General features: G+C 45.2%; 1 protein-coding gene across 3 annotated transcripts; it reads right to left on the reverse strand.

Moving 5' to 3' along the window:
* Positions 1 to 2,908: 2,908 nt before the first annotated feature.
* Positions 2,909 to 27,905, reverse strand: PCBD2 (pterin-4 alpha-carbinolamine dehydratase 2). 3 transcript variants are annotated; one of them, XM_086470907.1, is made up of 5 exons: positions 26,185 to 26,332; positions 24,949 to 24,953; positions 23,432 to 23,563; positions 4,775 to 4,855; positions 2,909 to 3,288 (listed from the first exon to the last, which is right to left on the reverse strand). In XM_086470907.1, exons 1-5 carry the CDS (start codon positions 26,330 to 26,332, stop codon positions 3,193 to 3,195), a joined length of 462 nt encoding a protein of 153 aa, XP_086327033.1. In that variant the 3' UTR covers positions 2,909 to 3,192. The 3 variants fall into 3 exon arrangements, with proteins under 3 accessions (XP_086327033.1, XP_086327035.1, XP_086327034.1); XM_086470909.1 differs by lacking the exons at positions 24,949 to 24,953; positions 26,185 to 26,332 and adding an exon at positions 27,883 to 27,905; XM_086470908.1 differs by lacking the exon at positions 24,949 to 24,953 and having other exon boundaries at positions 26,252 to 26,332.
* Between the last annotated feature and the right edge of the window lie 42 nt (positions 27,906 to 27,947).

Consider the following 27,947-nt stretch of genomic DNA (forward strand, 5'->3'; position numbering starts at 1 on the left):
CAGGCACCAAGGAGACACCGGCACAGCGGAGGAAGCACATGTTTTGTGCAGCCGCTTGAGCCGTATCACCCCAGAGCAGCACAGCTCCAGCAACACCATCACCTGGAAAAGACCCAAACCCTGCACTCCGGCTACAGAGCCGAGCCGATGATGCTCTTCACAAGAGAAGGTGCCTTAGGCTGAGTTTCCTGGCTCCAATCCAGTGCCTGTCATTAAATCCTTGCTGTATAAATGCCGCTGTGAAGTTCCAGCTCAGCTGGGGAGACTGTGCATCCCCTCCCTGTGGTCCTCAGCATCCTCCACTCACCACACACCAGCAGCCCACGTGCAGGTGGAGAAAAGCTGGGGAGATGCAGGAGCACGGAGCGGCTGCGAGCTGGCTGCCGTGGATTTAGGGAGCGACGGGAAGGGGGTCAGGGCTCCTCAGCATCATGGGGCTCCCCTGCCCAGCTCTGCGGAGAGCAGCGAGTCGGGGATACTGCTGAGACGGGGTGGGAGGTGGAGTTCAACAGGGGTTCATCGCAGAGTGGGGATGCATTTCAGAAATGCTGGGAATCCTGTCTGAAAAAAAAAACAAATCCGAAACAAAAGGTGCTTTTCGAATGAGAAATCCCCGGTGCCTGCAAGGCAAAGCAAAGCCCAGGAGAGCGGCACCGCTTCCTGACCCAGGCAGGGAGCAGCCAGCAGCAGCCCAACAAAACCAGCGGGGCCAGGGGCAAAGGCACTGCCTGGGAGCCCCGGCGGAACCCGTGGCGTGAGCAGCCCTCTTCACGGCCTCAGCGGAGCCAGGACTGCACTTGTGAGGCTGCCTCTGCAGTCAGCCCTCGCTGGAAAAGAAAGCAGAAACCGTTTATTCACGATTTTTATTTTATTATTATTAGTGTTGCACAGCAATGCTCACAAAAGGCACTCGTAGGTCTGTGGGATGCCCCAGAATTTAACAAGAAATTGTGGCTAAACAACTGTTCACCTAGAAACTCTGAGCGTTTCCAAGCCGTCCTCCTCTTACCTGAGTATTCTGGCCTCTTCGCCTGTCAGGGATCCTCAAACCACCACGGCTGCACAGCTCTATGCCATAGCTGGACAGTGCAGCTCTCCGGGCTAAATTAGTTGGTGGGGATTTTTTTCCTTGGAGTATGTAAATAAACATCAATATTCTAAACCAAAGACCTCCCAGTAACTAAATATTATTTATCTTAAATTTATCTTAAAACTAAACAGCCTTGTCACATATGTACAATAATAAAGAAACAAATTACGAAGGGGGAATTTGATTTCATTGGTTTTATTCAAAGCGCACGCATTACATATCAATTTCTAACAACAGAGTTTTCACAGCTCATTAGAGATGTTGTCAAAACTTTGGGTGAAGTTCGTTTCACTTCCCCACCAGTAACAGGAGACATCACAGCCTGGTTAGTTGTTTTAGTTTTACTCATTCCTCACAACAGTGACCATTTTCAAACCATATCAGGGAAATCCACCGCTCCGCTGGGGAAAGGCACTTGTAAGCAAAGAACATCTGAGCACGTAGCCTGAATTGGGGTCTTTTTAGGGATTAACTTGACATCCCAAGTAGGGTTACTGACAATAAACCCCAGCACCTTCCGTCTTGCTTCCTGCGACCAATTAGCACATGACAGTGCGCTTGCTGAGGATTAACCAAAAATACCTTTCTTATTTTATCGATGCGAAGACTGGCGTGGCAGCTCGTGGCATTCTGCATCCCAAGTATCCGAGAGACCACCCACCTCGCGCAGACACCCGATACGGATTTTGGCACCCGCGTCCCTCGCTTCTCGGTGGCTGCGCTGCCCGTGTCATTCGAGCAATGCACTCCGGCATTTTGGAGGTGTCAATCTCCCGGGAGTTCCTCACCCAGAGCTGCTTGCAGGGCATGATGGTGCACGCTGGGGACACTGGATTGCAGAGAGAGAGAGAGAGGCCCTGCTGCAAGCCTTAAAGCAGGTTGAAATCTCCCTGCCGGCAGTGGAAATCTGCCTCAGTGAGGATCACGGGATAAAAACAAAGACTTCGAAACCACGGAAGAAATTATTTCAAACCTTGTCAGTGGGATCTGCAGCCCTTGGAACAACGTTTGACATGAGTAAGTGTAACTATAAAAAAAAAAAAAAGGGCGAGCATAGCTTCAGGCGAGCCCAGCTTAGCAAGAATCCTGCTAATGCTGCTTCCCTCATCGCCGGCAGCTCTGGCCAGTGCTGCGGGCGCCCGGCCAAGCCACCCCCCACCCCCCCCCCCCCCCCAAATCGGGCAGGTACGGGAGCGTTACAACACACATATTGGCTCAATCCTGCGAGGTGCTCAGCACTGCTTTGGCCCAGCCAAGCACTTAAAGTGCGTGCTTCCTTTAATGGTGTGAGTGCTGGGAGCTCACGGGGACTTTTTTTGTATTTGCTGGGCCAGAGCTGAAGTTTTCAGCAACTGCAGGATGTGGTTCTGCATCTCAGATGGGGGAACGCTTCTCAAGCATGCAGCAACAGTATTCTGCTCCTTGAGGTCCCTTCCAACCTGGTTTTCTACGATTCTGTGACACTTTTGCTGGATATAGCTGCTAGGTTGCGGATGCCAGAAGGGCAGATGTGTTCAAAGAGCTGTCGGACAAGCCCAGAAGAAACACTGAAATGCAAAGCTGTAACTGCTGGTTGAGCTGCAGCTCCAAGGAAGCCTCAGCAGCAGCTTGAACTGCTCTCCCCAGCGTCCCCTGCACTTGTCACTGGTCACTGGCAGAGATGGAGGTACCAAGCCAGAGGGGACTGACCCGGCCTGGCTGCTCTTAAGTGCTGAGATGTACCAAGCTATAGGGGGGAAGGGGCCAGGCACGGGGCAGGCTCCCCTGCCACCAGCCTCGGCTCCCATCGGGAGCACCGCCACGTGTGGGTGGGCTCCCGCTTTCATTCCAGCTTGTTTTAGTTTGTAGAAAAGGATTGTTCAAAACCTATTTGTTGCTGGTTTATCTGCTACATCCACGTGCAGAGCCAGCGACGGCAAAGGACAAGCACAGGCATCCAGAGGGGTCTCAATACTGAGGTCTTAAAGGCCCACAAAGCTAAGCCACTCTTGTTACAAAATACCTTGTCTCAGGGGTTTTGTGAAATCAGGGTCACCAGGAATGAGGGATACCATTTAAACACAAAATGGGTGGACATTGTGTTTAAGTGTTTTACATCTTGGTTACACTGAGGCAGCAGCTTTGTCAATAAACTGAGCCAGCTTCACATCTCTCTTGGTCAGTCCGCCGCAGTCGTGGGAAATCAGAGTTATTTGAACCTGTCAAAAAAAAGGAAAAGAAAGGGGTTACAAAGGCATTTTGATCTCTGCCATGTAGGCTGAGCAGCAGTTCATCGGGAATGCTGCGTGTCTGCGTAGTGAACGGGTTTGACACGATGCTCCCGGCAAGCAGCGAGCTGGACGCTCCCTGCTCACGTAAACGTTGTAGGTGAGGAGGCTGAACAGGGCCTGAAGTCTCACCAAAGCGAGCCCCCTCGCAGAACCAAACGGGCTTTGCATTCTTGGGTTGCATCCAAGACGAGGTGTCTGATTAAATAACTCGCTCTTTACACTTAAATTCCACGGATCGGTTTCATGAAGAACCTGGGCCAGTGCCCAAGCTGCCAGCAGCCGAGTCAGGGGCTCACGCGTTTTGTTAAAAACCAGCACCCTGAAGGTGAAAAAATTGTTAAGCTGGCTGCAGATTAATTTCAAAAAGAAAAACAAACGGACTGGTGCATTTTGCTATGACGCAGCTGCCTGCATGGGTTTGTTTAGACTAAGCCAGATGACAAGCTGGGCGTTACTTTGTCTCGCCTTTGACTGAGATTTTTGGGAAGAGAGGAGAGGAAAGAAAAAAAAAAAAAAGATAAATTCCGAATCTTCTGGAAAGCAAAGAAAATCATGAAGAGTAGGTGACCAGGACTTTGTCCAGTGATCATTCAGTGTCTCTTTAAACAGGGTGACCTGAAGGGCTGATGAGGAGGAGCCTGTGCTGGGATGCCTCTGCGAGGGGGGAGAGGTGGGGATGTCCTGCCCTGGGGGTGGGGGTTCTTTTCAGCATATTTTTAGCGGGATTGCCATATATTTGCCAAATGCTAAAACAAACATTTCGATATGATGCAGTGAGAAGCATTAGAAAATAAAAACAAAGGGGGAGCAACAATTTCCCCCTTCACACAGCACCTTTCTTTCAAGGGCTGTAGTATTCTTGTGACCCTTGTAAATACAAGACCACCATCAGTTAGGGAATATTATAAACCAATTTTATAAGCTGCTATGTTGAGACATAGGAGCCTAGAATTTTTTAAAAATCAAACCTAAATTGAGACTGCCAGGCTCCTATTTAGGTACCTACACATTGATGGTCTGCTACCCTACACCGCTGGGCTCCCGATTATTTGCACAGAAAGGAACGAGAGCTGGTGAGCAGTTTCAAAACAGTCATTTATTCAGGCTGGCCAATCAAGAGTTTAAAGGCTTCTATTTTATTTTTAGATCTCAGCCAGAGAGGTTAAGCAACAGGACCAAACCATGCAGCTGGTAGCAAACAATTGCAAAGAGCTTGATTCCTGGGGCCATAACACCACCACAAATATCTCAATATGTCTTTGAAATCACAAAAACCTTCATAAAGACAGAACCTCTTTGCATTCCCCTACCTCTTCCCTGTATGTAAGCTATAAAAAAAAGGCAGAGAAGATGGTCCAGGGGTTTGGTCTCCTTAACTTGCCAAGGCTGTAACTAGGGCTGATGAACACGTTACCTTGCTGTAGACATTAAACCATTCCGGGTGGTGATTCATCTTCTCTGCTTGTAGAGCCACACGCGTCATAAATCCGAAGGCCTAAGGAGAGAAAGAGCAAAGAGGAAAATACTCCTCCACCTGCCACGACTGGCAGCAGATCTGCAAGATTCACTCCAAAACCTCAAAAACTCCTAGAGGTGCTCCAGATTGCTGCACCTCGGGCTGGTGTGGGTTGAAGGAGCATTGCACCTTCTCATGCCACCCATGCATTGCCTGAGACTGCTGAAATCATCCCCTTCAGACCCTGGTAAAGCACTGCTCGGTGTTACTTGCTCCAGGACTCAAAGCTGTTGCGCAAGGGCAATGATTTCATCTTTGGCATCCAACAGGGATTTTAAAGATCCATCCCAAACCCTCCATCCCTTACTGCATCTTAGAAACATGCCATTTCTAATTAAGCACCATGCCACAGTATTACTGGTACCGCTTCCAGAAACACAGCCTTTCATGGAACTATTCTGCTGTTTCTTTTACTGGGGGGAGAAAGGCGGCAGGTGGGTTTGCCCCTCTGCTTTATGAGAAAGTATTTTCCCTTAAAATGAGTTAAAATAGGCTTCCCAGTCCTCTGCCCCTATATTCCACACGGCACGCTCCCCCAGGACGCAGGTTTTATCACAGGCTCAAGAAGAAAATAATAGCAGGGCCTTGCCAAAATACCTAGGAGCAAATCACTGCATTATAAAGAAAATTAGAGTGTCCATGTAAATCAAGAATGCAATTACACAGCAGGGCCCGAAGGGCCTCGGTGCGTGAGGAGGACGCCTCTAACTCAGCGGGCTTTGTTCATACCGAGCTCCGTACATCGGGGTTCAGGACGCGAATTAACATGCAAAGCTAAAGTAACATCCACGTTATAGTCTGGTTCGTATTATAATACAACAAGCTCCACAAAACTCTACCTGATTTAGGTAGTTTTGTAGTGCTAATTTATGGAAGAGAATGTATATAGCCCGCATTCCACCAAGTGATGGCCATTTCAAACAAACATGTGGTCAATGAATAACATATAATGGTTGATAATAGTTTCAAGTCTTTTTTCCTCTCACAAATTACAAAAACCTTTAAGTAAAAAAAAAAAAAGAATTGGTGCCTGGATGAAGTATGACTTTGTTAGTCGCTTTGCCAGTCAAATGAATGCAAACGTTATAATCAGGGAAAATCATTCCAATGAGGTTTGTCATTTGGAAATCACCAAACTGTCAGCAATTAAAAAGCTTTTTTCTTTGACCCAAGAGCATTCCAAAATTCGGGAAAACCTAACTTCCCTTGAAGCTCTCGCTCGGTTTAGTTTTACTTCGAGTGAACAATTACTTTTAAAAATTTGCAAATGTTTCAGCAGCACGCTTTGAAGCAGAAAGCTGCAAGTTGTGCATCAGATGTTAGCAATGATTTGGAAAAGTTCTGCATTAATAGCGCTGAATGATATTTGACTGAAATGTTTTTAGGGTGTCCATGGGCTTAATAGGAATGCTATTTCCCACACAGCAAACTATACACAGAAACATCCCCAAAAGCTTAAAACAGCAATGCATCTGCAACCAGACTGCCTTCGTACAAACAACAGCAAGGGAAAAAAAATAGATTAAATTTATGAAGACCCCTCCCAGCTTCACATATGCTCTACCACTGTCTGTCTGTCCAGGCCAGGAACTCACCCACCTCTGTGTATACGCAGGTTACGCTGCACAAACACAATTCACTGATTCTGTGACAATAACCATCGCTCCAACAGAAGGCAGACAGAGCAAACTACGCAAGCAAAGAAGTCTACTAAATTAATCTGCTTTGCAGACCTTCCTTCAGGCTTTGTGACGACAAATCCTCCTGACCAGTGGACCACCAAACCCTCACCGATCAGTGGACCACCAAACCCTCAGCGATCAGTGGACCACCATGCCAACCCACTGCCTCTTCCCCTGCAGAGTTGAAAAAGTCTCCAGCTGGATAAAATGGACATTGGTCTTAAAACTCTCCATCTTCCTGAACAGTGCTCAATTTGGGGCTATCCAAGTCATAAAAAGGAATTAATCCTGGCGTGGAGGACCCTCCCCAGGACAGGTCCTGCTGCTCGTTGCTCCAGCTGACCACGACTGTCCCAGCCAGGGCCATCTGGTGTCACAGTGAAGGAGGAAGCACACACCCATGAGCCATGCCCGCCTTCGTGCATGCCCTGCTCTGCTCAGAGACGTTCTCTGTCACTGCACACTACTCAAAGCAACTTGCTTCTTGCAGTTTAGTTTATTTTACTTATACACAAAAAGTATTTCCCACTAAGAAAATGAGCTACGGTTCTACTGAGCAATTTCACCAACGCAATCTCCATTAAGGTCCTAAATACTTCCTTTGCTAATTAAATGAATTGGGACGCTATTGTTTATGAATCACCTTCATATTTGTAGAGCCATAACCTTTCTTCAGGAAAACACAATTGGCTCTGGAAGGAAACGATATTTAGGTTTGATTAGATATGAAAACACTATTACATAAAATCAGTTTGGACATTTCTTCACGTCTTGAAACTTGATCGGTAATTTGGTCTAATTGGTGATCAAGGAAACTATCTTGTGATCAATTAAAGTAATTACCACATTCCGGCAACACAACCAACCTTAATTTGAGCAGGAGTCTGCACTTCTTCAACTTTAATTAAAAATAATGAAAATTATTATGCAGTCTGCAGTGCAAGATCATTGTCAAGATTGCACTGGTGGGCAGAGTTTATCAGACCATCACACATTTCTTGATGAAAGTGGGACAAGTACTTTACTCAGGACAGTAAGACCAACACAGCCTTAACTTTCACTATATTAATAACAGAGATCTGCAGCCTCTCGGCCACTAACGAAAACTTTTTCAGATTTTTCCCTTAAAAAATAAAAAGAGAGGAAAAAGAAAAGATTTGTGCATTTTCTAGAAACCATAAAGAAGTATTAAAAGAGGCTTTGTTGTATTAAATATTACAAAGTATTCTGATATTTCAGTAACAGGCATATTAGGCAGACATTTTCATGCTAATCCTTTTAGGACATTTGGGCTAAAATAACATCCAGACATACAGGTTACTCTAAATAAGCACATGGTGTCACCCAAGTGATGGCAGACTGCAGAGTCCCTGCGACGAGGCATGAAGAGCAACAGAAGCAGCAATGAGTGAAGCAACCCTGCACAGACACGGCGATGCCTTGGGTGCGCCAGTACGTTCTTCCCTTCATGTCTTTTAAGATCATGCAAGGAGGAACTAGAAAATACTGGAGTTTCAGTCAAAACATCACTTCTAAAACATTTTTTAAATACTAGCAGCCATTGTATGTCTCCATGAGATAAAAATCAGAGCTACCCCTAGAAGAACAAGTTAACCTAATAAAGTGAAAAAAAACAACCCAAACTTTAAAAAAATCAATGTTTCGGGCCTAGCCAAACTGCTTTTGCAAGTGACAAAATACGCTATCACAAAATAAGACTTAATGTGCCTCTTGTTGCCTGAGAATGGGAAAACCAGGGCCAGACATTTTGCTGTCAGCAGTGGGAGGAAAGCTGAAATTCCATCCGCCCCTCTGCACCGCACAGCGCTGCACGGCTCCGGCAGAACTGCGGGATCCCGGAGCTAATCTGCTATTATTCTTCCTTTCACACTTCTTAAGCAAGGAATCAATTCATCTTAACACTTTTTAAACACGCTGCTTTTGTACAATGCTTGCCAACATTATCTTGATGAGTTATACATCAAAGGAACACAGGTCGATATGTCGTGCTAATACATCACCCACCCGTGAGTCCCCGGTGATGGATTACCTCGGTGCATCTCCAGAACGGAGCAGCTGACAGTACTTGACTCAAAAGTGGAGATATTCAAGAAAAACAGCTGAAAGGCTCAACAACACAACGACGCACACTTTGTATTTATTTGTTTTAAAATGCGTACGCTATGAAGCGCGGACCCGGGCTTCTTAAATCCTTCGGACACTCAGCCAAGGAAACCATATGCTAATCACAATTTCTGCCTCCCATCTGTCATTATAATGCTGGAGGTAGCATTAACCTTGACCTTCTGCAGTGTGAGGGCTACCTGGCTTCCCTTCCCCACCCACCCAGGCTGCACCTCTATCATTTATCAGCGGAAAATGAAAAAATAAAACAAGTTATAGCGACATCGTCATGCAAGGCAAGAGATGACTACGCCTCACACATTTGCTTTCCATTCACCCAAATAAAAAATACCCGGCACGTAGCACGTGTTCTCCTTAGCAGTTTGACACTTAGAACAACAAACTCAACTCATTAAGGTTCACTTCCAAACTCAGAAGCTTTCACATACCCAGCTGACATTACTACCTAACAGTGAGCTACGGGCCAGCAGACAAAAAGGAAAAAGCTCTTTAATGTCGAGCTATTGTAAGTTATGTTTAGCTAGTCATGAGGGTTTAACTTAATCTCATGACATTTTCTGTTGTGCTCTCAAGAAAAATGCAGGGTTTCTTTTATTTTAATTCTATTTACTCCATTAAGAAAGACTTTTACCTTACAAATCTACAAAAAGCATCTCACAAGGCCACATTCTTCATCTGAAAGTCACAACGCGGTTAAAACACAAATAAAAAGAGGAATCCAACCGGTATTTAGGAAGGTGATGGCAGCACAGGAGGACAGGTATTCATCCTCAAAACCATGTGCCCATTTTGGGATTCTTCCCTGTTGGCATCATCGGCCTGCCTGAACCATCCCCAGGGACACTGGGTCCATGTGGCATTAGATATTTTCCTCTTTTCTTCTTTTTTCTTTGGCCCTGTCTGGATTCATCCACGACATAAACCAGGGGAACACCTTCCTATTGCTCTTCCCCTTTTTACTATCATTCCAAGAACAGCAGGACGGTCCTTAACAATGCCACCAAATCATGCCCCAAAACAGAGCTAAACTCAGGTTATTCACATCCCCATCTCTCCGGTGAGAGCCCAAGTCACGGCCAAGCTGGCTCAGGCATTGTGCCCACGTTTCCCTACTCCCTCCATCCCACCCCATCCAGGCATGGGCAGCCAGCAGGGTCTGAAGGTGACCAACACCTAACAAACCACTGGTGAGGATTTGGTTTTCTCCTCTTGCTTGAGCAGCAAAACACTGTGAATGCAGCCAACCTTCCGATTCCCCAAGCATCGCTCGGGACTGGGGAGCGCAGTACTCCTAGCTCTGGAGGGCACTAATAACGGGGAAGGATGGAAGAGGACTACTACACATGTACTGGCATGTACCGAGAGGCCATCTCTGTCTTCCTAACAAAATGTGCAACTGTAAAAAAACCCCCCGACTACAATTTTCAACCTAACTGCCTATGTTTTTCTGTGTTTACAATATTCTTTTAAAATCCAGAGCTGACTGCTCGCATCCCCCACGCTGATCTGCACATATCATTTACACAAAAGTGAAATGCTGCATCGCGCTCAGAAAAAAGTTACCTATTTATGCTCATGTTGTGGCTGTAAACACTGCTCTCCGTGTTAGCTCTGCAGTGCCGAATGTGCAAACCTTTACACCATGTTCTACAAAGAACGCTGTTTCTGTCTCCCAACACTTGTTTACAATTATGTCGGTGAAGAAACTAGCTCGCCAGCTCTATATCAAACATTTTTGACAGCAAAAGCACAAACACTGATCTATTCTAAGTAGTTTGCCACTCTATGTAATCTTGGAAAAGGCATTCTTGCCTTTGATTCTAAAATTGTTTATACTTCATACATTATGCAAATAGTTTTTATATATTAAGAAATAATGCAAGCAAAGCTCAAGCTAAATTAAATTCTTCAACAATAACCTTGCCAAAGCACTGATTTTCCTATTAAAAAAATTATTCCAATTTGTTGATCTTACACTGGATGAAACATACTGTAACAATCTTCATAATTTATGTCCTGTTGGGACACTATGATTTAAAGTAACATAATACAGACCAGCATCACTGCTAATCTAAACCACCTGACCAGATAAACAACAGTTTCCTCTTCTCTCTTCATTGAGGGTATTTCTGTTTATTGTCATATGATTTACCAATTTGAAGAACATGAAGAATAAATGGAGGCAAAGAGAAGCGGAGCTGGGAGGCACGGCCTTTCCTCAACGGGGACGTCTCTCACACAGGTACCGGCACAATGTCAAGAGCGGCAGGAGATGACAGAAGGCAGTTTCAGGAATGCTGTCCCAGGGAAAGCCCAAGCCGCTCACGGCAGAGGGAGGTTTACAGTCCCACAGCACAATCTAGACCAGGTGCAGCATCAGACACAACACGGTCCTGATGATGCTCGAGAGGCAGCTCTCCAAACGAGGTCTGAGTCAAAGGCTTCATCTGCCAAGCTCAGCAGTGACCTAAGCTGGGGCATCACTTGGTCACAAAGCAGGTGCCAGCGTAATTCGCCCCATCTGAGATTCAGCTGGTCTGAAAAACAAAGACTAATTTTCTGTTAAGGCCACGGGACATGGATCAGTGCAAGAAAAGGGACTAGGAGGAAGGCAGCGAGCAATGACCTGCTCTTAAAGCCTTCTCCTTGCTTTGCTCTCGTCTTCCCCTTGTGCTCGCTGTGTGAAACACCCTCACATGCAATCTCCACAACAAACCTCGACTTTATATTTTCTAAGCCTGTTTATATCAGGATTTTCATACCTGCTCAATTTAGACCTATTTTTCTCTTATTGGTGATAATACGATGCAAAATGTTACATCTATTCCCTTTTTCCTCATCACATCTTGACTTTTCCAGCAGCCTCGGTGCTGAGGATCCTTTTTCCTATTCTCGTTTTTATTACAGTAAGTGATTGCACCTGGATTTCATGGACAGAAAGCAGATAATATTCTCAGTGATTCAACGAACAGACTTCACACCAAAATTAATCACCTGTTCCACCAAAAAGTTTTATAGACTTGACGGAGTGGAAGTGAGAGAACATGGAGATGTCTTAAGGCAGCATAAAACCTGCTTTCTGGGAATGATGAAAGTCTCAAGCCTAGACTCCACTGGGTCAGTACAACCATATCACAAAATACATTCATTAGTTACAGGTAGATGAAAATAATTATAGCTGCCCATAAAGACTACTGCAAAATAAGTGGACATCCTGAATCCCAAACAAACCTGGAACAAGGTCGTATGGTGGTTGTGATATATAATTTCATATAGAAATATTCAAAATAAATGTGGGTATTTTTTCTTTTTTTCCCAGTTCCAGTTCCTTAGCTTTCTAGTAAACATAGACTCATAAATATGATTTTATTTATTTAAAAATGTAGATCTCTAAATTAGATTTTTGAGAAAAAGAAGGAAAATAATCCCAGGTTTCAGGACTGAACTAGAATATGGAAGAAATCCTACAGCCGCGTAGTCAGCTAAATGTGGCTCTCCACCTCCCAAGCCACGTTTGTGTGCTATGTGCTCAAAAATTGAATATAAAGGTTGTACTTAGGAGGTTTACACCAAGTAAAATAGCTATTTCAAGAAACATGGCTTTTTTAAATGAGCTTTTTGCACCTTACCTAAAAACATACAATAACGCAGCAAAGCCTCCATTAACTGAGCACCTGCTAAAGCAATCAGTCACTTAAAATAATAAACTCTCTTGGCTGCGCAACTGAAAGAACAATGATAATTTTACTTGTTAAAGCAAATGTTTGGCCCAGCAAATCAAACTGCTGGCTGTACTGTAATAAAGCCATCACACAAACCGCTATAAAAATAAACTGGTAACAAGGTGCAGTTAGTCCCCAGTTCCAACCCTCTGAATTCAGACACCTGAACCCTCTGCTAAGGCACTCCGCTCGCCGACGCGCTTCATGCTGCTCAAGGACGCCGCCGCTCGGGCAATGAACCATCCTCGACCGCACGGTGCCAGCCCACGACATGAAGCTATCGTAAACCAGGCCAAATCAGAATTAATTTACACGAATGCTCCACTTCAAAAAGGTGCTCAAATCCTCTGACGTTTACAGAGCTCAGGTACGGTGTAGAAGAACAGAGAAGTTCATTATCCCATCGCACCACGTTTTGGACGGAACAGATCTGGCTACAGCAGAACAAAACACTACTGTTTTCCCCAGTGTTTCGTTTTACTCGCATGCGAAGGAACGGTTTCATTCTGTAGACACCAAAGTGAAGTTTGCGTGCCATACACGGTGTTTATAACACAGGGAGCGCTCAGACAAAATTCTCCTTGGTCTTCTGGCCAAGATTACACACACTACCAGTTTAATATCCAAGATCTTCTCTGCGGAGTATCCAAGGGCAATCATATCCTGCCTCTGATAATCCTCTAAATCTCTGCCATTTATGATCCTAAGAAAACATCAAAGAGTGATAAGAAAGGCATTGCTTTATGATGGATTAAGAGAAGAAGCGGCTGGTCTCATGATCATTTCATCTTCCACTATCCTCCTACCCGCTACATCGTCAGCTTTTTTGGTTTGGTTTGGTTTCTTTAAAGACAAGGTCAACAATTCACACATGTGACAGAGGAATCACGATGGGGGTGTGAGGAATTTGGAGAGGTTTTCTGATCACCCTCCTGGCCAAGCCAGAATCTAAAAAGCCCTAAAGCTGTGAAATAAAGCAAACTGAGGCCGATTTACTGCAGATCCAGTCAGGGAATCGTTTCACTCAACTGAGCTGCTGAAAGCGTCCTACTGTATTGCTAGAATGGGTCCTCATGTTCGGATGCCTCTTACAGTAGAAGAGAGTAGATGATACATGGGGGCAGTGAACTCAGCAGGAGACTTACCTGAGCCAGCACTGGCAGGCTTGTAATTTATATTGCACTATAAAATACAAATATTATTTTGCAGACAGACATTTCAAGCCTAGAAGTGACAGAGCCTTTGGAAAAAAAAAGAGTAGGAGACAGCAAGCATCTTCCCAGACAACATGTTTCTCTTCGGAGCATCCTTCAGCCTCCCAGCAGTTGGGCACCTCGCCTGGTCTGCCATGCCCACTGTTCCCTAGGGGATCTGTAGGTCACCTGTGCTTCATCTCCTGCCTCTGGTATTTGGAAGAATGGCTGGAGCAGGTCACGGAGAAACGGACAAAGGCTACGTTAAGTGACATTATTAAGAACGAGGGTCACTTAACTGCCAACAATTCAGATGGACAACCTAGACTTAACACTTCCAACTGTCTTCACACCTCCACAAGCTCCAAGCACATGTCTGGAATTGGCAGAGCACTCCTGATGTGCGGTATTTTGAGAGGTTCCATGAGGGGTTTTGTTGGCTGTTTTTTTAGTAAGACACAAGGGTTCCTCAGGGCAACCCCCTGTACATGGGTACATCTGGAAATGGAGAGGTGGGCTCACAGGGGAGACAAATACTAATTCTGAGTCTTCCACTGAACATCATATCTCTTTTAGAAATTCATATGATCACACCACAAAGGGAAACCCTTTGTACACCTCTGGTTGTTTACTAGATTGGGCATTACAAGACACACGCACAAACACAGCATCCTGGGATTGACAGCTAACAGTGTCTCTGCTTGCTGCAAGCACCCACCCACTGTGTCACAGAATAAAGACTCTCCCAACCAGGGACAGCTTGGTCATACCCAGACGTATATTTAACTGCCTACTGTTATTCTCATCACAGCACGAGGAAAATCACAGTAGATCACGAAATCAGGACTTTCCCCTCTGATCCTAGGAATAAAAGTGTATTTTCCTACAAACCACCCTTAGCAATAAATAAACCAAATGGTGTGGTGCTGACTCAGCACAGGGCTCCCCACTCATCAGCACATTCCCCACCAAACCCCTCCAAGACACCACAGCCAGCTTTACGTTTGTCCAAAGCAATTTTTATCTCAGCCCAACAAAAGGGCAAGTGGAAACAGAAGAAGGGAAGCACTCCCCCAAAAAACCTACGTGAAGAGGGTTTGCAGCTTTATAAAAGAGGAAGAAAAAACGTACACTCGCCTCACCCTGATAAACTGTGGCCCTGGCAGTGGCTTTTCAGAGCAGATGTAACGTTTTAGCCAAACGTGATTGTTTGTGAAAGAAATAATTCTGATCAAAACCCGAAATTGCAGCCAGCAGAAGCGCTGCACTTCGTCACATTAATCCGCCCTGACGGGGAGCGGCGAGCGGAGATTCCTACTGCGAGAGGAGCAGATGCGAAAGGTCAGCGCTGGCCCGCGACTTCAAACCCCTTAACGTGTAAAACAGTGTGCATTAAAGCCTGAAACGGCTCACTGCAGGATTAACGGATGTCCGCTAAGTGGGTTTGATGTGCTTTTGGTGAGTAATGGTTAATTTTTAAATAGGGGCGTTGTAGCTTTATTTCAGTTTATTCTGCCAGCCAGAGTCCATTTTTAATCACAACAGCAAAGAATAATATCCCAAAGCACGTCCCTCCTTCATGGGAGCACGAGAAAGTGAGAGCTACTGGGGTAGAAGGCAATTTATGGTTTGAAAACATAGGCAGGCGTTACTCCAAAACCAAGAGGATGCAAAAGGTTAAACAACCAAGACAGAGAGATGTGTGCTCTTTGCATTCAGTCAGCGTCTTTCCAGCACCCCCATAAAAATAAATGTTAATGCATAAATAGCTGCAAGACGCGCAACTTTCTTAACTGAAAAGGTGAAAAAATTATTCTGAGTGACCATCTTCTTCAGAAAACGCAGCATCAGCCTTACTTGCATTTTCCCAAACAAAGCTGTCCAACTGAATTCAAACCCACTGCATTTTCCATTCCATTTTCCAAAGGTGCTTTTAAGAAGGAAAGAGCCCAAACTGCAGTTAAAATCAAGTTGACCTGCTCACATTTGCTCTCTTTCGGCACAAATGTACAGCAGCCCTGCCCGCGGGGCTGATAGAACGTTTGTTCTGTTTAATTCAAACAGTGAACAACCGATTCGTGCAGCTGAGAAAAAAAGAAACATTTCTTCTACTCCAAATCTACATGACAGCTCGTGAAATCCAAATGGCATTTTGACAAATAAGTTCTTTTGCACTTTCAGATCAATGCATGGAAGAAGCATAAGGAAAATGCTATAATAATTTTTACTCGAGTGATAATAAATCCATCTTTTAAGGAAAGCATTTGTATTAGAGCCAACCGGAGAGCAGCCCAAAGGTCAGCTGAGCAGATTTAAGCAGTGGCCTGCTTAAATGGAGATACAACAGGTCTACTTGGTGGAGCAAACTCAGCAATTAGAAACACCCCCACCCCCAACAATTATAAACAGTAAAATAATGGTTTAGGGAGAAATCTGATTTAGCTCATCAGGGAAATGAGCATCCCTAATTACAGTTAAGTCACAAGAAAAATTAAACCGATGCAACTTCTGCGACACCTGGGATGGGACATCTTGCATGATGGAGATGAAGGACACATGCCCACTCTGAGTCTTCAACCTAACCACGATTTATTTTATTCAAATACGATTAATGTCATGACATTTTCAATAAACCTGGTGACCCAATACTGGTGGCACTGCCATGATGATGTGATAACAGTGACATCGGTACTGTAACATGCCACAAGCAAATGGGACACATGGGTGGTGGGATCTGTACACCCAGACCCTGGCCAAAGAGGAGACGAGATACCCCGCAGCACCACGAGGAGCAATCACTGCTCATCCCCTGCCTGACCTTTACCAGGGATGAATTTCTCATGTGTATTACAACCATGAGGTTTTAATGAAGGGCCTAAAGGACAAAACGATGGTTCCCAGACATTCAAGGAAAGGCTAATTGTGAAGAACTTTAAAAGATATAAGAGGCTGCTGATGTGCTAAAGCAACTCTATGTAAGACTGAAAAATGTTTCCAAGTGCAAAACATCAGTCTGAAAACATTCTGGAGCACTGGCTGACTTTACATATGGCTTTGTACCCTGCCAGCCATGTTGGCCGTGAGAAGAAAATAAACCCTGTATTTCCCAGCTCCTCGCACCAAGGATTTAACTTCCACCTAGACGCAACCCAGTTGCATATTTCCACCACTACAGACTTCCCAGCTTTGCAGAATTTCCTACCACCGGCTGCCAGTTAACTGGAAGCATCGCTGAACAGAGGACACACTGACTAGGGCACTGGTGTCATCTCCTCCTCTTCCTCCAAGGCCAGGGAAGGAGACTCATAAGCTTTCAAACGAGCCATCTCCCCAGAACGTCTCCTTTCGTTTCACCCAGGCCCAGAGCTCCCTGCCTGCCGCGGGCAGGGCCAGGCAGCGGTGCAGGCGGGTGGACTGTGTCCAGGTCCCGCAGCTGCACCTTGACCCACCGACTCAGAGGCGAGAGTGTTATTTACTCAATCACAAGAATAAACTCAAGGAAGGTGTGACCATCCAGGAATCATATATTTTTACTGTGTTCCGCTCCAAGACACTTGAGCCAGTTCATTCGCTCCATTTCAGCCTGCAGGTTAACCTCTGCCAGTCCTGAAAACTTCACTATCAGTTTCTAATAAAGGAAAATGTCAACAGGCAGATACGCCAGAAATTCATTATTTTCAGATACAAAGATTTTCTCAACTCTGCAAATCCACCCATAAATAATTCTGATTTATTACAAATTGGTTATTGTATTCATAAACGCGGGGAAGTTAGTGAACACCATAACTACCAAAAGAAATACTTTCATAACTTTGCAGGTGCACAAATCATAGCATATGGGAGAGGACTCAAAGGATAATGGAAAACGAAGCAGGTTAGGAAAGACTATATGAAAACCAGCACCTACCTAGGTGGATAAAAATAATAATTTATTTTCATTTGACAGGCAATCTAACGCAAAACGCTAGCAAAGGGAGCAAGTAGACCACTACTACATTAAAAATAGCAATTCCAAACAAATGAAAACAGGTTCGTCTTTTGATTAGCACAAGTGACAGTCAGGGGTTGAGGCTGCTCAGGCTTTGAGGTTAAACACAACTGACATAAGCTGCATCTGAATCCAATCAGTCCCCGGGCTCTGAGAAGATTCACACGCGAGGACTAGATTTGTCACAAATGGGTTGGTTTCCGATCCTCCTGTAGCCAACTTGCTTGATTCTGACCCCCATTTAACAAATCAACTTAATGGGCACTGGGAGTGCTATAAAACTTAACAATGGAGTGATTTTAACTTTTAAAATATAGTTATGAAGCAAAATGTTGGAGAGCTCCTTCAATACTGGAAATCAAATTAAATCTAGACATTTTTTAACAGTCTTGACAGATATAATCCTAGTTACCATGTAAATTTATGGTAAGCTGCTGTGATATTAGCCACAGGTGCTACTTTTAATATATGGCCCGCATCTGGCTGGGAATAAAATTTCTCAGAGGACTGAAAATGACCTCACTATCAGACAATGGAGAAGAAAAAACCCACAAGACCACTGTGGCATATAAAAAGCTGGAGATGTGGTCCACAACCAAATATTTAACATAAAATTCATTTTAACTCTGCAGATTGTAGGTTAAAGGATATTATGTTTTCAATACGTAAAAGGCGTGGACGTATTTCAGCCCAACAGGCGAAAGATTAAGTACATAAAGCGGCAACGAAATACGTCGCCTGCGTATATAAAGACAAATTTTTCAATCTTTGATCAAGGCAGAAGACAAAGCAACGTGCCAGGAATAGAAAAAGGAAGTATTGACACAGACTAATTACAGGGGCTGGCACCAAGTACCACCATCAAAACAAATAAAAGAGTATTCACTGCATATCCTACCAAATTCCTTCAGATGTGTAACTGTGATAATACAACAAGGACGATCAATTTAAAGGGGCAAATCTGAGCACGTGTCCCTACAGCTAAAGGAAAATAATTGGCATCTCAATGAGAGGGAAAAAAAAGGCATCTACCATAACGTGCTTTGCCTGATTTTTTTTTTCCCCTGGATTTCAAGCAAGAAAGCTTGCAAATTTGGAAAGGAAATGCAAAGCGAGAATAACAATTTCTTTAATAGTTCCAGATATTTTGCACATCTTTAAATAAGTTCTCAAAAACAAGACTCCCCAATTGCAACAAAACACATGTGCTTCTACTCTCACTGCACATCGTCCTCCAAAGCGTTTCCTTGCTGTCCCCTCCACTCAGGCTCATCTTTCGCCTGTGTCCTGTAGCCCCAAAACACAAAATGTATTTAAAATAGCTTTTAAAACTCTTAGAGCATTTGATTTCCTGTCATTTTATAAAATGACGTTAGAGGTCTTACGGAGACTTCCTACATGATTTTTTTTTTTTTTAAAAATAACCTTAATTAAAAACTTACCCTATAAAAGAAAGCAGCTGTAAACGCTGAACCTGACGACCAGCAAACATGTCCACCTTTGTAATTTCCTAACTGCATTTTCTGCCTTTGCGTGATTACCGAAGGAAACGCAATCACACAGGCAGTTGCCCCTTAAACCCTCTGGTCAAATCCAACCAACTTTGACAAAAGACATGGAAGTCTCACAGTCAAAATGTTCCTGCAAATTTGGTGAAAATGAGCAGTGGGGTAAGGGACCCGAAAGGAGCGCTCAGCACCCCGCACCCGGAGCCCTCCGCAGCCGCCTGCCGCCTGCCCTGCCTGGGACCAGGCTCGAGATGAGCCTGAGGGAGAGTCAGATCTTTAAGCTGGGTCTGTCCCCTTTGCAGGATCACACCTCCCAAGGTGTACTGACCAGAAATGCCGAGAAAATCCCAGGAAATTCCTGAGATACAGGCCAGGACATCGATGTTCCTCAGCAACCCTTCCCTCCCTCAATGACCGACTTTTTAACATTAGTCCCAGCTTTTCTGCAGCTTCTTCTCTGAGTTTGCAGAACGATAATTGGGAGAAGTTATCGGCATGGTCTGGAGGCATAAATTAACTTTCCATCCCAATTCTGAATTTTGCTTGGACAGACTGGAAGCAGAGGGCTTGCTCCACAGCTGAAGGAGAAACGTTTTGCTTCAGTAGCACAAAGACATGAACAGATGACAGCACGCCTTCTGCACAGCGGCCCAAAAGCCTCGCTAGCTGCTTTTCTCTGCCCTGCAGACAGGGAAGGAGGCCCTGAATAAGCTCCCTGATGTGGCTGTGAGGTTTACAGAGGCTCACCGGCACCCAGACGCATGGCAGGGCTTGAGACTTGCCATGGACTGGTCCGAGCCGACCCGTTCTTCAAGACCTTGCTCACAGCCAGAGGTTTCTGCTGAGCACACGCTCCTCAGGAAAAGGGACTCAACCACAGGGCACCTGAGCAAGCACACCCAAACGAGGGTCCTCGAGATAAAACACTCCAATTTTAACCCATCACTGCCTACCTGCTGCTCAACAGTGGCACTAACACGTGGCAAATGCAAGACGGAACAGCACAGCTCTTCCAGACAAGGCGCTCTCCTCTACAGTTGAGTCACGTTTGCATTTTTTCCCCCACCACGGGTGTATTTTATATTTTACACAAGATTCAGAACACACACCCGCCCACCAGGAGCCTGTCTCACGCTAAAGGGCACTGTGAACACAGAGCAGCAACCACCACCCAGCACCAATGCCGCCCAGTCCAGTACACCAGCAGCGGTGCATGGTGGGCACCCACAGCACTATAACTAACCAAGGGCTTCCAGCTGGGACCCCAGGCTGGTTTCCAGCTTGTTTCAGAGAATTGCACCTCCAAAGCCTATTTGCATGAAAATGTATCTTCAGACAAACAAACAGCACCAGCGCTTTCAAGTTCTGGGTTACAAACTAATGCCATAAGCCAGAAGTGTCCTTAGCTTGTCAGCCGTACAAAGGCAGCCCATTGCTGATCGCTTTTAACTGAGCTAATCTCAGCCTGAAAGCTTCAGGAATCCAAATAACTCTTGTTTCACAGAAGTTTCATTTCATTCTCATGCTGAAAATAATATACATAAACCAAACTCATGTCTACACATTTGCACGACTTTATAATAAAAGTTGTGTTTATATTCTTAACATCTGTTGACATACACAGACTTTGTAAACCTGGCATCGATTTTAAAGCCACAGAATTTTCCATGCATCATGAATATTATCTGCGAGAAGCAATAAAAAAAGCAATGAATACATTAATCATACCAATATCATCTGCAAAACATAAATCTGAAATACCTTTCATGTCAGCTCAACTACTTTTTTCTTCTGTTCACACACCTGATTTTACGCCAAGGGCAGCAGGAAGATCACCAAGGAAATGATATTTCTCAGTCCTTTGACTTTTACTAAATACTTGCACTTTAAATAATATAAACATAATATTTATTACGTGAAATGAAAGAAGTTGTACCTACAAGCTCATTTTGTTTCGTTGCAGGACTAAGTTCTCTCAAAGTACAATGTCTATAGCTCCACTTTTGTCATTTGTTCCCTAAGCCGCAATAAACACAATATTTACTGATTATAAACATACGCATCAATAAGCACACATGCACAATTTTAATTTACTTTCAGCTTCAACTTATCGAAAGGCAAATACTTGCTCTCCAATACCAGCTCTGAACATCCCCTCAGGATCTCCACGTTGAGCCCGCTCCTGGACTACGGTAACAGGAACAGCTTCTGCCCTCCACAACGGCCAACGGGGAGAGTGCAGCTCGCTCCTACAAACCAGCAGGTGGAATTTTGCTTTCAGATATCCGCAGATAACCTTGATCCCACCAGAGCTGCACAGGCGACCCACCCTGGCTGGGCACAGAGAGTTCACTTTTGAAGCCAATTCCCAGCCTCTGCTCTCATTTCTGCCTTACCCGACACCCGTGAAGGGCAACCAAGAATGAAAGCGACTGTACCAAAACCTCCCAAACAATTCAAGTGGCAATTTTTTTTGAGCACCCTTTCTAAGATGACATGTACTAGAAGTATAAATGTATACCTCATCATTTACTAATGAGCGTATTTAAATATACTCAACATCCTATACTGGTACATGCTTCATCAGTCTTCAAATTAGGAAGACATTTACCTACGTTGTAAAATAAATGTACACAGTCAAAACCCCACAACTTGGCAAATTTTTGCCAAAGCAATGGGTTTTCTCAGTATCTGCTGGTGTGGCACGCTGATTTATCTCTTGACCCATCTGGTGGCACACTGCCTAAGTCCATCTGATCAAATTGACTTATTTATTTATAGCATGCAAACCCACTTTTTAATTAGCTTTGGGGAAAAAAAGTCATTTCTAGTTGTGCTGAATCAACAAAGACTTTGACCATGCCCCAGCAGAGATACCACTTCATGAATATTCAAAGCACAAAGGCTGAAAATCTCAGCTCTTCTGAGGGTTACTTCTCTCTCAGCAGTGTCAAACGTGCTGGTCTCTCCTGGTTGCTCCAGCTCCGAGCTGCCTGCACATCTCACCAGGGTTTCATGTGAGCTCCCTCTCACGGGCTTCCCTCCTTCGTTGCCCTCTGAATTATCTGATACGGTTCTATCGTTTCTGTATCAACATTCAGGTTTGAAGGGTAATCCAGGAAAAAAGGTACCCAGGGTTCTGGACGTGCTCCCTGGACCAGCACCATCCTGCTCATGAGCTGGATTTTTCTGCAGTTGTTTTCTCTTTTGCTTCCACCCAGCTCAGAGGGGCCAGGAGCACCTCACCCACCTTCTCTCTACTGCCTGGGCTCTCCTTACTGTGACAACCACTGTTTGAAATGGAAAAAAAAAAAAAAAGCCAGTCTTACAAATTCCTGTTTATCTAGCTGACTCTGATTTCCTAAAAAAATCTTGGCATAGCTGTGTAAATAAGCATCTCCCAGCACAGCTCCTGGTCCCTACGCACACCAACAAAGCCTGGTGCTCGCTGCGTCCCTCCCACCGTGAGGGAAAGAACCAGCTCAGCGACAGCCATCGCCCAAACAAACCCCTGGGTTTCCCCTCCCACCCGAGAAAGCGCCCACCTCTCCTTCAGAAATAAAACAGAAGGCAAATGCGTGCTCTTGGAACGTGACTTTTTTCTAAGCAAGGCCATGATTCCTCAGAAGGCAGTATTTTAGGAACGTAGCTGACCGCAGATCTCAAGATAAATTCAGTATTTCTCAAGCAAATTTGTAACTGATGTCCAGGACACGCTCTTGTGAGGTCGAGATGTGGCTCAGGATACTGACCCCATATAAAACCCCAGAGAGGTCTAACCAGGAGCCTGCCGTGCCAAAGACCCTGCGAGATCAGCTACTACAATTTGTTGAAGAACACACTAGAACTCTGTCTTCCTGCTTAGAAGGTGAAACGCATCGTATTTTCCTCACCCTATTTGCCAAAAGTTTCTGTTCTTACATATACACCCATTTTTCTCAAGTTTTTCCCTGGCAAAAACGAACCCCACTGTCCTGCAGTTACATATTTCCAGCATTCATTTATGAATGCAAGTAATGAAAAAAAAAAAAATCAGAATCAAATAGTATTTGTCTAATCCCATAGGACTGACCCTGACCTTGACCCTAATATTATAATCAAGAAATTGTAATATTAGACCAAATCTACTTAACAACTACAAACCGGAATTAATTTTCTCCACCTAATGAGATCAGAATCAGAAAGCAATCCGTCAAGGCAAACCCAAGAGGGTTTGGCCTCACAAGGATACTCCCAAATTTCTGAATATAAATATTTTCCCATCAGAATCCCATGGAAATCAAAGCAATATTAAAAGTGGTATATAACAATAATTACCTGATTAAAATTTTTGAAATTGAACTCTTTGTAGATGGCATCTCTTTCGCCTAACTCAGACCAGCCCGAAGCTTTGAGATCAAGTAAAACTTGGTTCCTCTCCTCTGTCGTCAACCAGTGAGACTGCGAAGACTATTGAGGAAAAAGCAAAATAAAAACATGACATGAGTGAGGCTGAGGTTCTCTTTTGTACAACAGCACGAAAACCACACGATGAAACCACAGTTTTGTATTGTAGAAAGGCAAGGAGGTGGGAAATCCACTGGACAGTTTCTTACTGTTGATAATTTCGCAGACCAGCTTCGCTCAAAACAGCCAACAAACACCGTTTCTGTTTGGCCAGTGAAGTTTGGCTCAATGCTTTTGTACAAAACAAAAGTAACAGGCTCTTTCACAGGAATGAACGAACACGGACACCAGCACACCTGTACCCATCCCTTGTTCATCTGAATTATCCGGCTGCTGCAACACCTGAGTCAATTTTCAAATATTCCACTCTGTCATATAAATACAGGATTATTTACATTACATGCTAAATGTACAATTGTAAGGCTAAAAGGGGTATCAGCGAGTATTTGTTTCAAAAGACAGAAGCAAAATGGGAGATTGTATCTACCTAGATTGTATTTTACAATTCCTAAGAAAGCAGAAATGGATTTAAAGATAGCACGAGCTGTGGAGCTCTGCAAAGAGGTTTTAACTAACAATAAAACCAAACAAAACCAACAGCACAGGCACAACTATGAGAAGTCACAAGGTATAAGCACTACATTCTGCAAAGCACCTGTGTTTAAATCTGGTTTATTTGAAGCAAAAAGAGTCCTGAAACCACTGGGAGCACAGATTACACGATCTGCTTAAATATCTGAATCTGTGCCTGAACCACGCACGAGGCCAGAGCCAGACCCGGAGGAAAGTTCTGTGGGGCGTTTGGAAGAGGTCTGACATTTTTCCTAAAAGCAGAGACGAAGAGCCTGAGTTGATTACTTAAGATAGAGACTAAGGGCATAAATGATTACATAAGATATTTTACCAGATGGGTCTCAAACTCATTATAAACACAATGCTTCAATGGGAAGAACTTTTTCCCCCAGTAGAGCAAAATTCACGTTGCTTTAGTCTTTTTCTTAGCAGCCAGCACAGCTTTGTGAGAACTTCCAGAAAGGGGCTGAGCAATTTTGCTCCAGAGCTTCACTAAGGCCTCGAAGGGCTGTGAAAACCCAGCAGCTCAGGGTACTTTCTGCCTTTGCCAGTCGGTGCTGGCAGCTCTGCTCCAGAGCCCGGCCGGAGCCCCAGTGCCACCAGATGGGGCTGTGAGCCCGAGCAGAGCAGGAATTAACGCAATTAATGCGACCTGAGCCAGGCTTCGAAACGCAGGATGGCCAAGGAGCAACATTTTCATCAAGACAAAGGACAAAAAACCCCAAACAGGGTAAATAAATCTCACAGCATCACTGCCATCGCCTGCGTTCAGCAGGATGCATCCAGTGCAAGAGATAGGTTTTACAGGTCCCAACCCGAACTAATTTTGGCTCTTTAAGCTTCAAACACAACTTTGGACTTGCAAGAATACAAATATTGGATTTGTTGTTGCTATAACTCACAGTCGCAGTGAGGAATTTCTTATATTCCTCACTTTCTAAGCACATTCAAAAACTGCCAAAGCTAACGGCTGTCTTGAAATGTATTATTTTATCTGGCACAAGATTAAATTATTAGGCTAATTTACAAAAAATCGTGGGGGGGGGGTTGAGATAGCAAAGTCCAGGGCTGCGACCAGGAGGCAGCACAAAGTCCATTCCCCTGGCTGACAGCAGAGATGTTCTCTGTTAGTTTTAGGGACACTGCAGTCAGTTTTCGGGACACTGTAGTTAATTTTAGGGTCACTGCAGTTAGTTTTAGGGTCACTGCAGTTATTTTTAGGGTCACTGCGGTTAGTTTTACCGACATTGCTGTTAGTTTTAGAGTCACTGCAGTTAATTTTACCAACACTGCTGTTAGTTTTAGGGACACTGTAGTCAGTTTTAAGCACATTGCTGTTAGTTTTAGTGACGTTGTGGTCAGTTTTAGGGACAGTGTAGTTAATTTTAGGGACATTGCAGTCAGTTTTACTGACATTGCTGTCAGTTTTAGGGGCACTGGAGTCAGTTTTAGAGACACTGCTGTTACTTTTAGGGACATTGCTGTTAGGTTTAGGTACACTGCACTCAGTTTTACTGACATTGCTGTTAGTTTTAGGGACACTGCACTCAGTTTTGGGGACACTGCTGTCACCTTCCTGAGGCCTTGCCTAGACACAGGCGTTGACAATGCAACTCCGTGGCTTGGAATCAGATTATACATTTTTACCAGAAATACAAAGCCCGAGGCTGTGCAGGCCCTGGGCCACCCCGAGGGCAGTACTTTGCTCAGGGACGGGTCGCGAAGGCCACACGGCCCGAGTTGGCCTCTCCAGCGCATCGCCGCCACAATCCGACATGGAGCAGAAAGCGGCAGGAACTTGTCCGCAAAAGGGCAAAGAGACGGTGGGAGCTGCCATTTGCCTCCGCACAACCACGCACCCGCAGCACCGCGCCACGGGGCGCAGCCCAGACCCCCCCCCCCCCGCCCCCCGCCAGGGAGAACCGCGGGGCGAGGGGCACCGACCCGCCAATACACCGGTAGCCGCGCCTGGCCGTCGCCCGGCGCGATCCATAACCTTCACCTGAGGGGAAGAAGACCCCGGGGGGTGCGGGGGGAGCGGCCCTGCCCACCCCGCGCCCCCCCAGCCCTGAGGGGCCGGCCCCGCCGCCCGCCCGCCCTCCCCGCCGCGCCCCTCACCATGGCAGCGCGGCTCCCGCCGGCGGCTCCCCGCCGCGCTCCCAGCAGCACCAGCCGCAGCCCGGCCCCGCCGCCTGGCATGGCTCCGCGCCGGCCGGCCCCGGCCCCGCCTCCGGGGCAGCGGGAGGAGCCGCCGCTCGGTTCGCCCCCCCCCGGCGGAGCTGAGGGCGCCGGGAGCGATGGCGGGAAGGGCGGCGCAGGCCGCGGCGGGGGGGCTTGTGTTTAAATGCGAGCGAGGACGTTTCGTTTTCGGTCCCGGGAGCGGGGACGGGCAGCACCGAAATCGCCACTTTTCCGAGCGGACAGAGCTTTAGGGGTATGGAGAGAAGCACCGGGAAGAACCCAGCCCTGGGCCTCTCCAGCTACCCGTAAGGTAGAGGCGGGAACGCTCCCATTTATTCAAAATCTGGAATCTTTATTGATAAAATCCTTCTTAGCTTTGCATTCAGTAATACCAAAGCGCAGTTGCCCTTTAACAGACAGAAATACAGGACCTCGGCTTTCCAGCGGGGGAAGATGTGGCCACCAGAAAAACACCTGAAGAATTACTTTGTCAAACAGCAAATCTTACACCTGTCTTTGTTTCTTCTTAGCCTAATTCACACCAAAGCTTCCTAGCAGGGTACTGCGGCAAGCCTCCACCACGTCTATGCAATCAAATAACGAAAAAAGCACACAGTCCGTACCTTACTCAAAGTCTTCCATGCTAATTATAACTAAAAAACATATCCATTCTTTATGTGGCCTTAGCTGTAGACTATGCAACCAGCAAACACGCCAGTAGAAACTCAAATCTCAAGACTGGTCTGGCTAATTTAGGCAGGTGATGGGTACTTCAGAAGTTGTGTAGTTTTAGTCCTGTAAGAAAGCGGCTTAAAAGGTTACACTAGAAACTTTATTTATTTAAAAAAATAGTAAGGACAACAAGTGCAATTTAATTCTATAGGAATGTGGCAAGTAGGTTGTATATGCGCGCACACACACGAGGTGAGCTCTGGAGTTATTTTAAATCTTACAACGGGCTGCCACTAGCCAAAACTCACAGAACACAGTGCTCAAGAAAATCAGCATTTAAGCCCAGCACCAAAGGTGGGAAACAGTCACCCTGTCAGGAGCTGTATGAGACACTTTGGAGTTGTTCCTCCTGGCCCACAACGGAATAAACACATCTCAAGTGCGCTGGTTTTTAAAACATCTTTTTCTTCATAGTTCATTTTACTGATGGTCAAACTAATTTAGCAACATCACCATTCACCAGTGTTTCCCTTTAAAAAGTTGTATTTTGGGGATGCATGAGCCAAAACCCGAGTATGATCTGCCTGGACTAACACCTCCTAATTTACCACATCGTCCACAGAGAAGCTTTAGTTCGTACACCTGTGGGATCTGTAAAAGAAGATCCATAGATCCCACCAGCACAGAAGCAACTCTGCTCCAGTGCCAAGCAGTGCCACGCACACAGGCCAAAGTGCTGTAAAAATCCTACTCGATCCGCAAAGTGCCAGGACCTCTTCAGAAGAGCAAAGCAGAACTGTGTCACCTATTTACAGTAAAGTTCGTGAAAAATAAGCTCATCAGAGCAGCTTAATAAATACTTTTAGTTTGTGGTTTTTTCAGTTTTGTTTACTCACCACATTCATGGCCACAAATTTGCTTCCTGCAGATTCAGTAGTTGATAAATAAAGCAGATTTTTAG

The sequence above is a fragment of the Leptosomus discolor genome, chromosome 10, assembly GCF_034619465.1.
Source record: "Leptosomus discolor isolate bLepDis1 chromosome 10, bLepDis1.hap2, whole genome shotgun sequence".
NCBI lineage: Eukaryota > Metazoa > Chordata > Aves > Leptosomiformes > Leptosomidae > Leptosomus > Leptosomus discolor.

What these genes read in the sequence shown, in the direction of transcription:
- PCBD2 (XM_086470907.1), bottom strand. Translation starts at nt 26,332, where the DNA reads ATGCCAGGCGGCGGGGCCGGGCTGCGGCTGGTGCTGCTGGGAGCGCGG. An exon ending in ATTTCAAAAATTTTAATCAG is followed by an intron (nt 4,856 to 23,431) that starts GTAATTATTGTT and finishes TTCTCTCCTTAG; the next exon opens with GCCTTCGGATTTATGACGCG. An exon ending in GGTTTAATGTCTACAGCAAG is followed by an intron (nt 3,289 to 4,774) that starts GTAACGTGTTCA and finishes TTTTTTTGACAG; the next exon opens with GTTCAAATAACTCTGATTTC.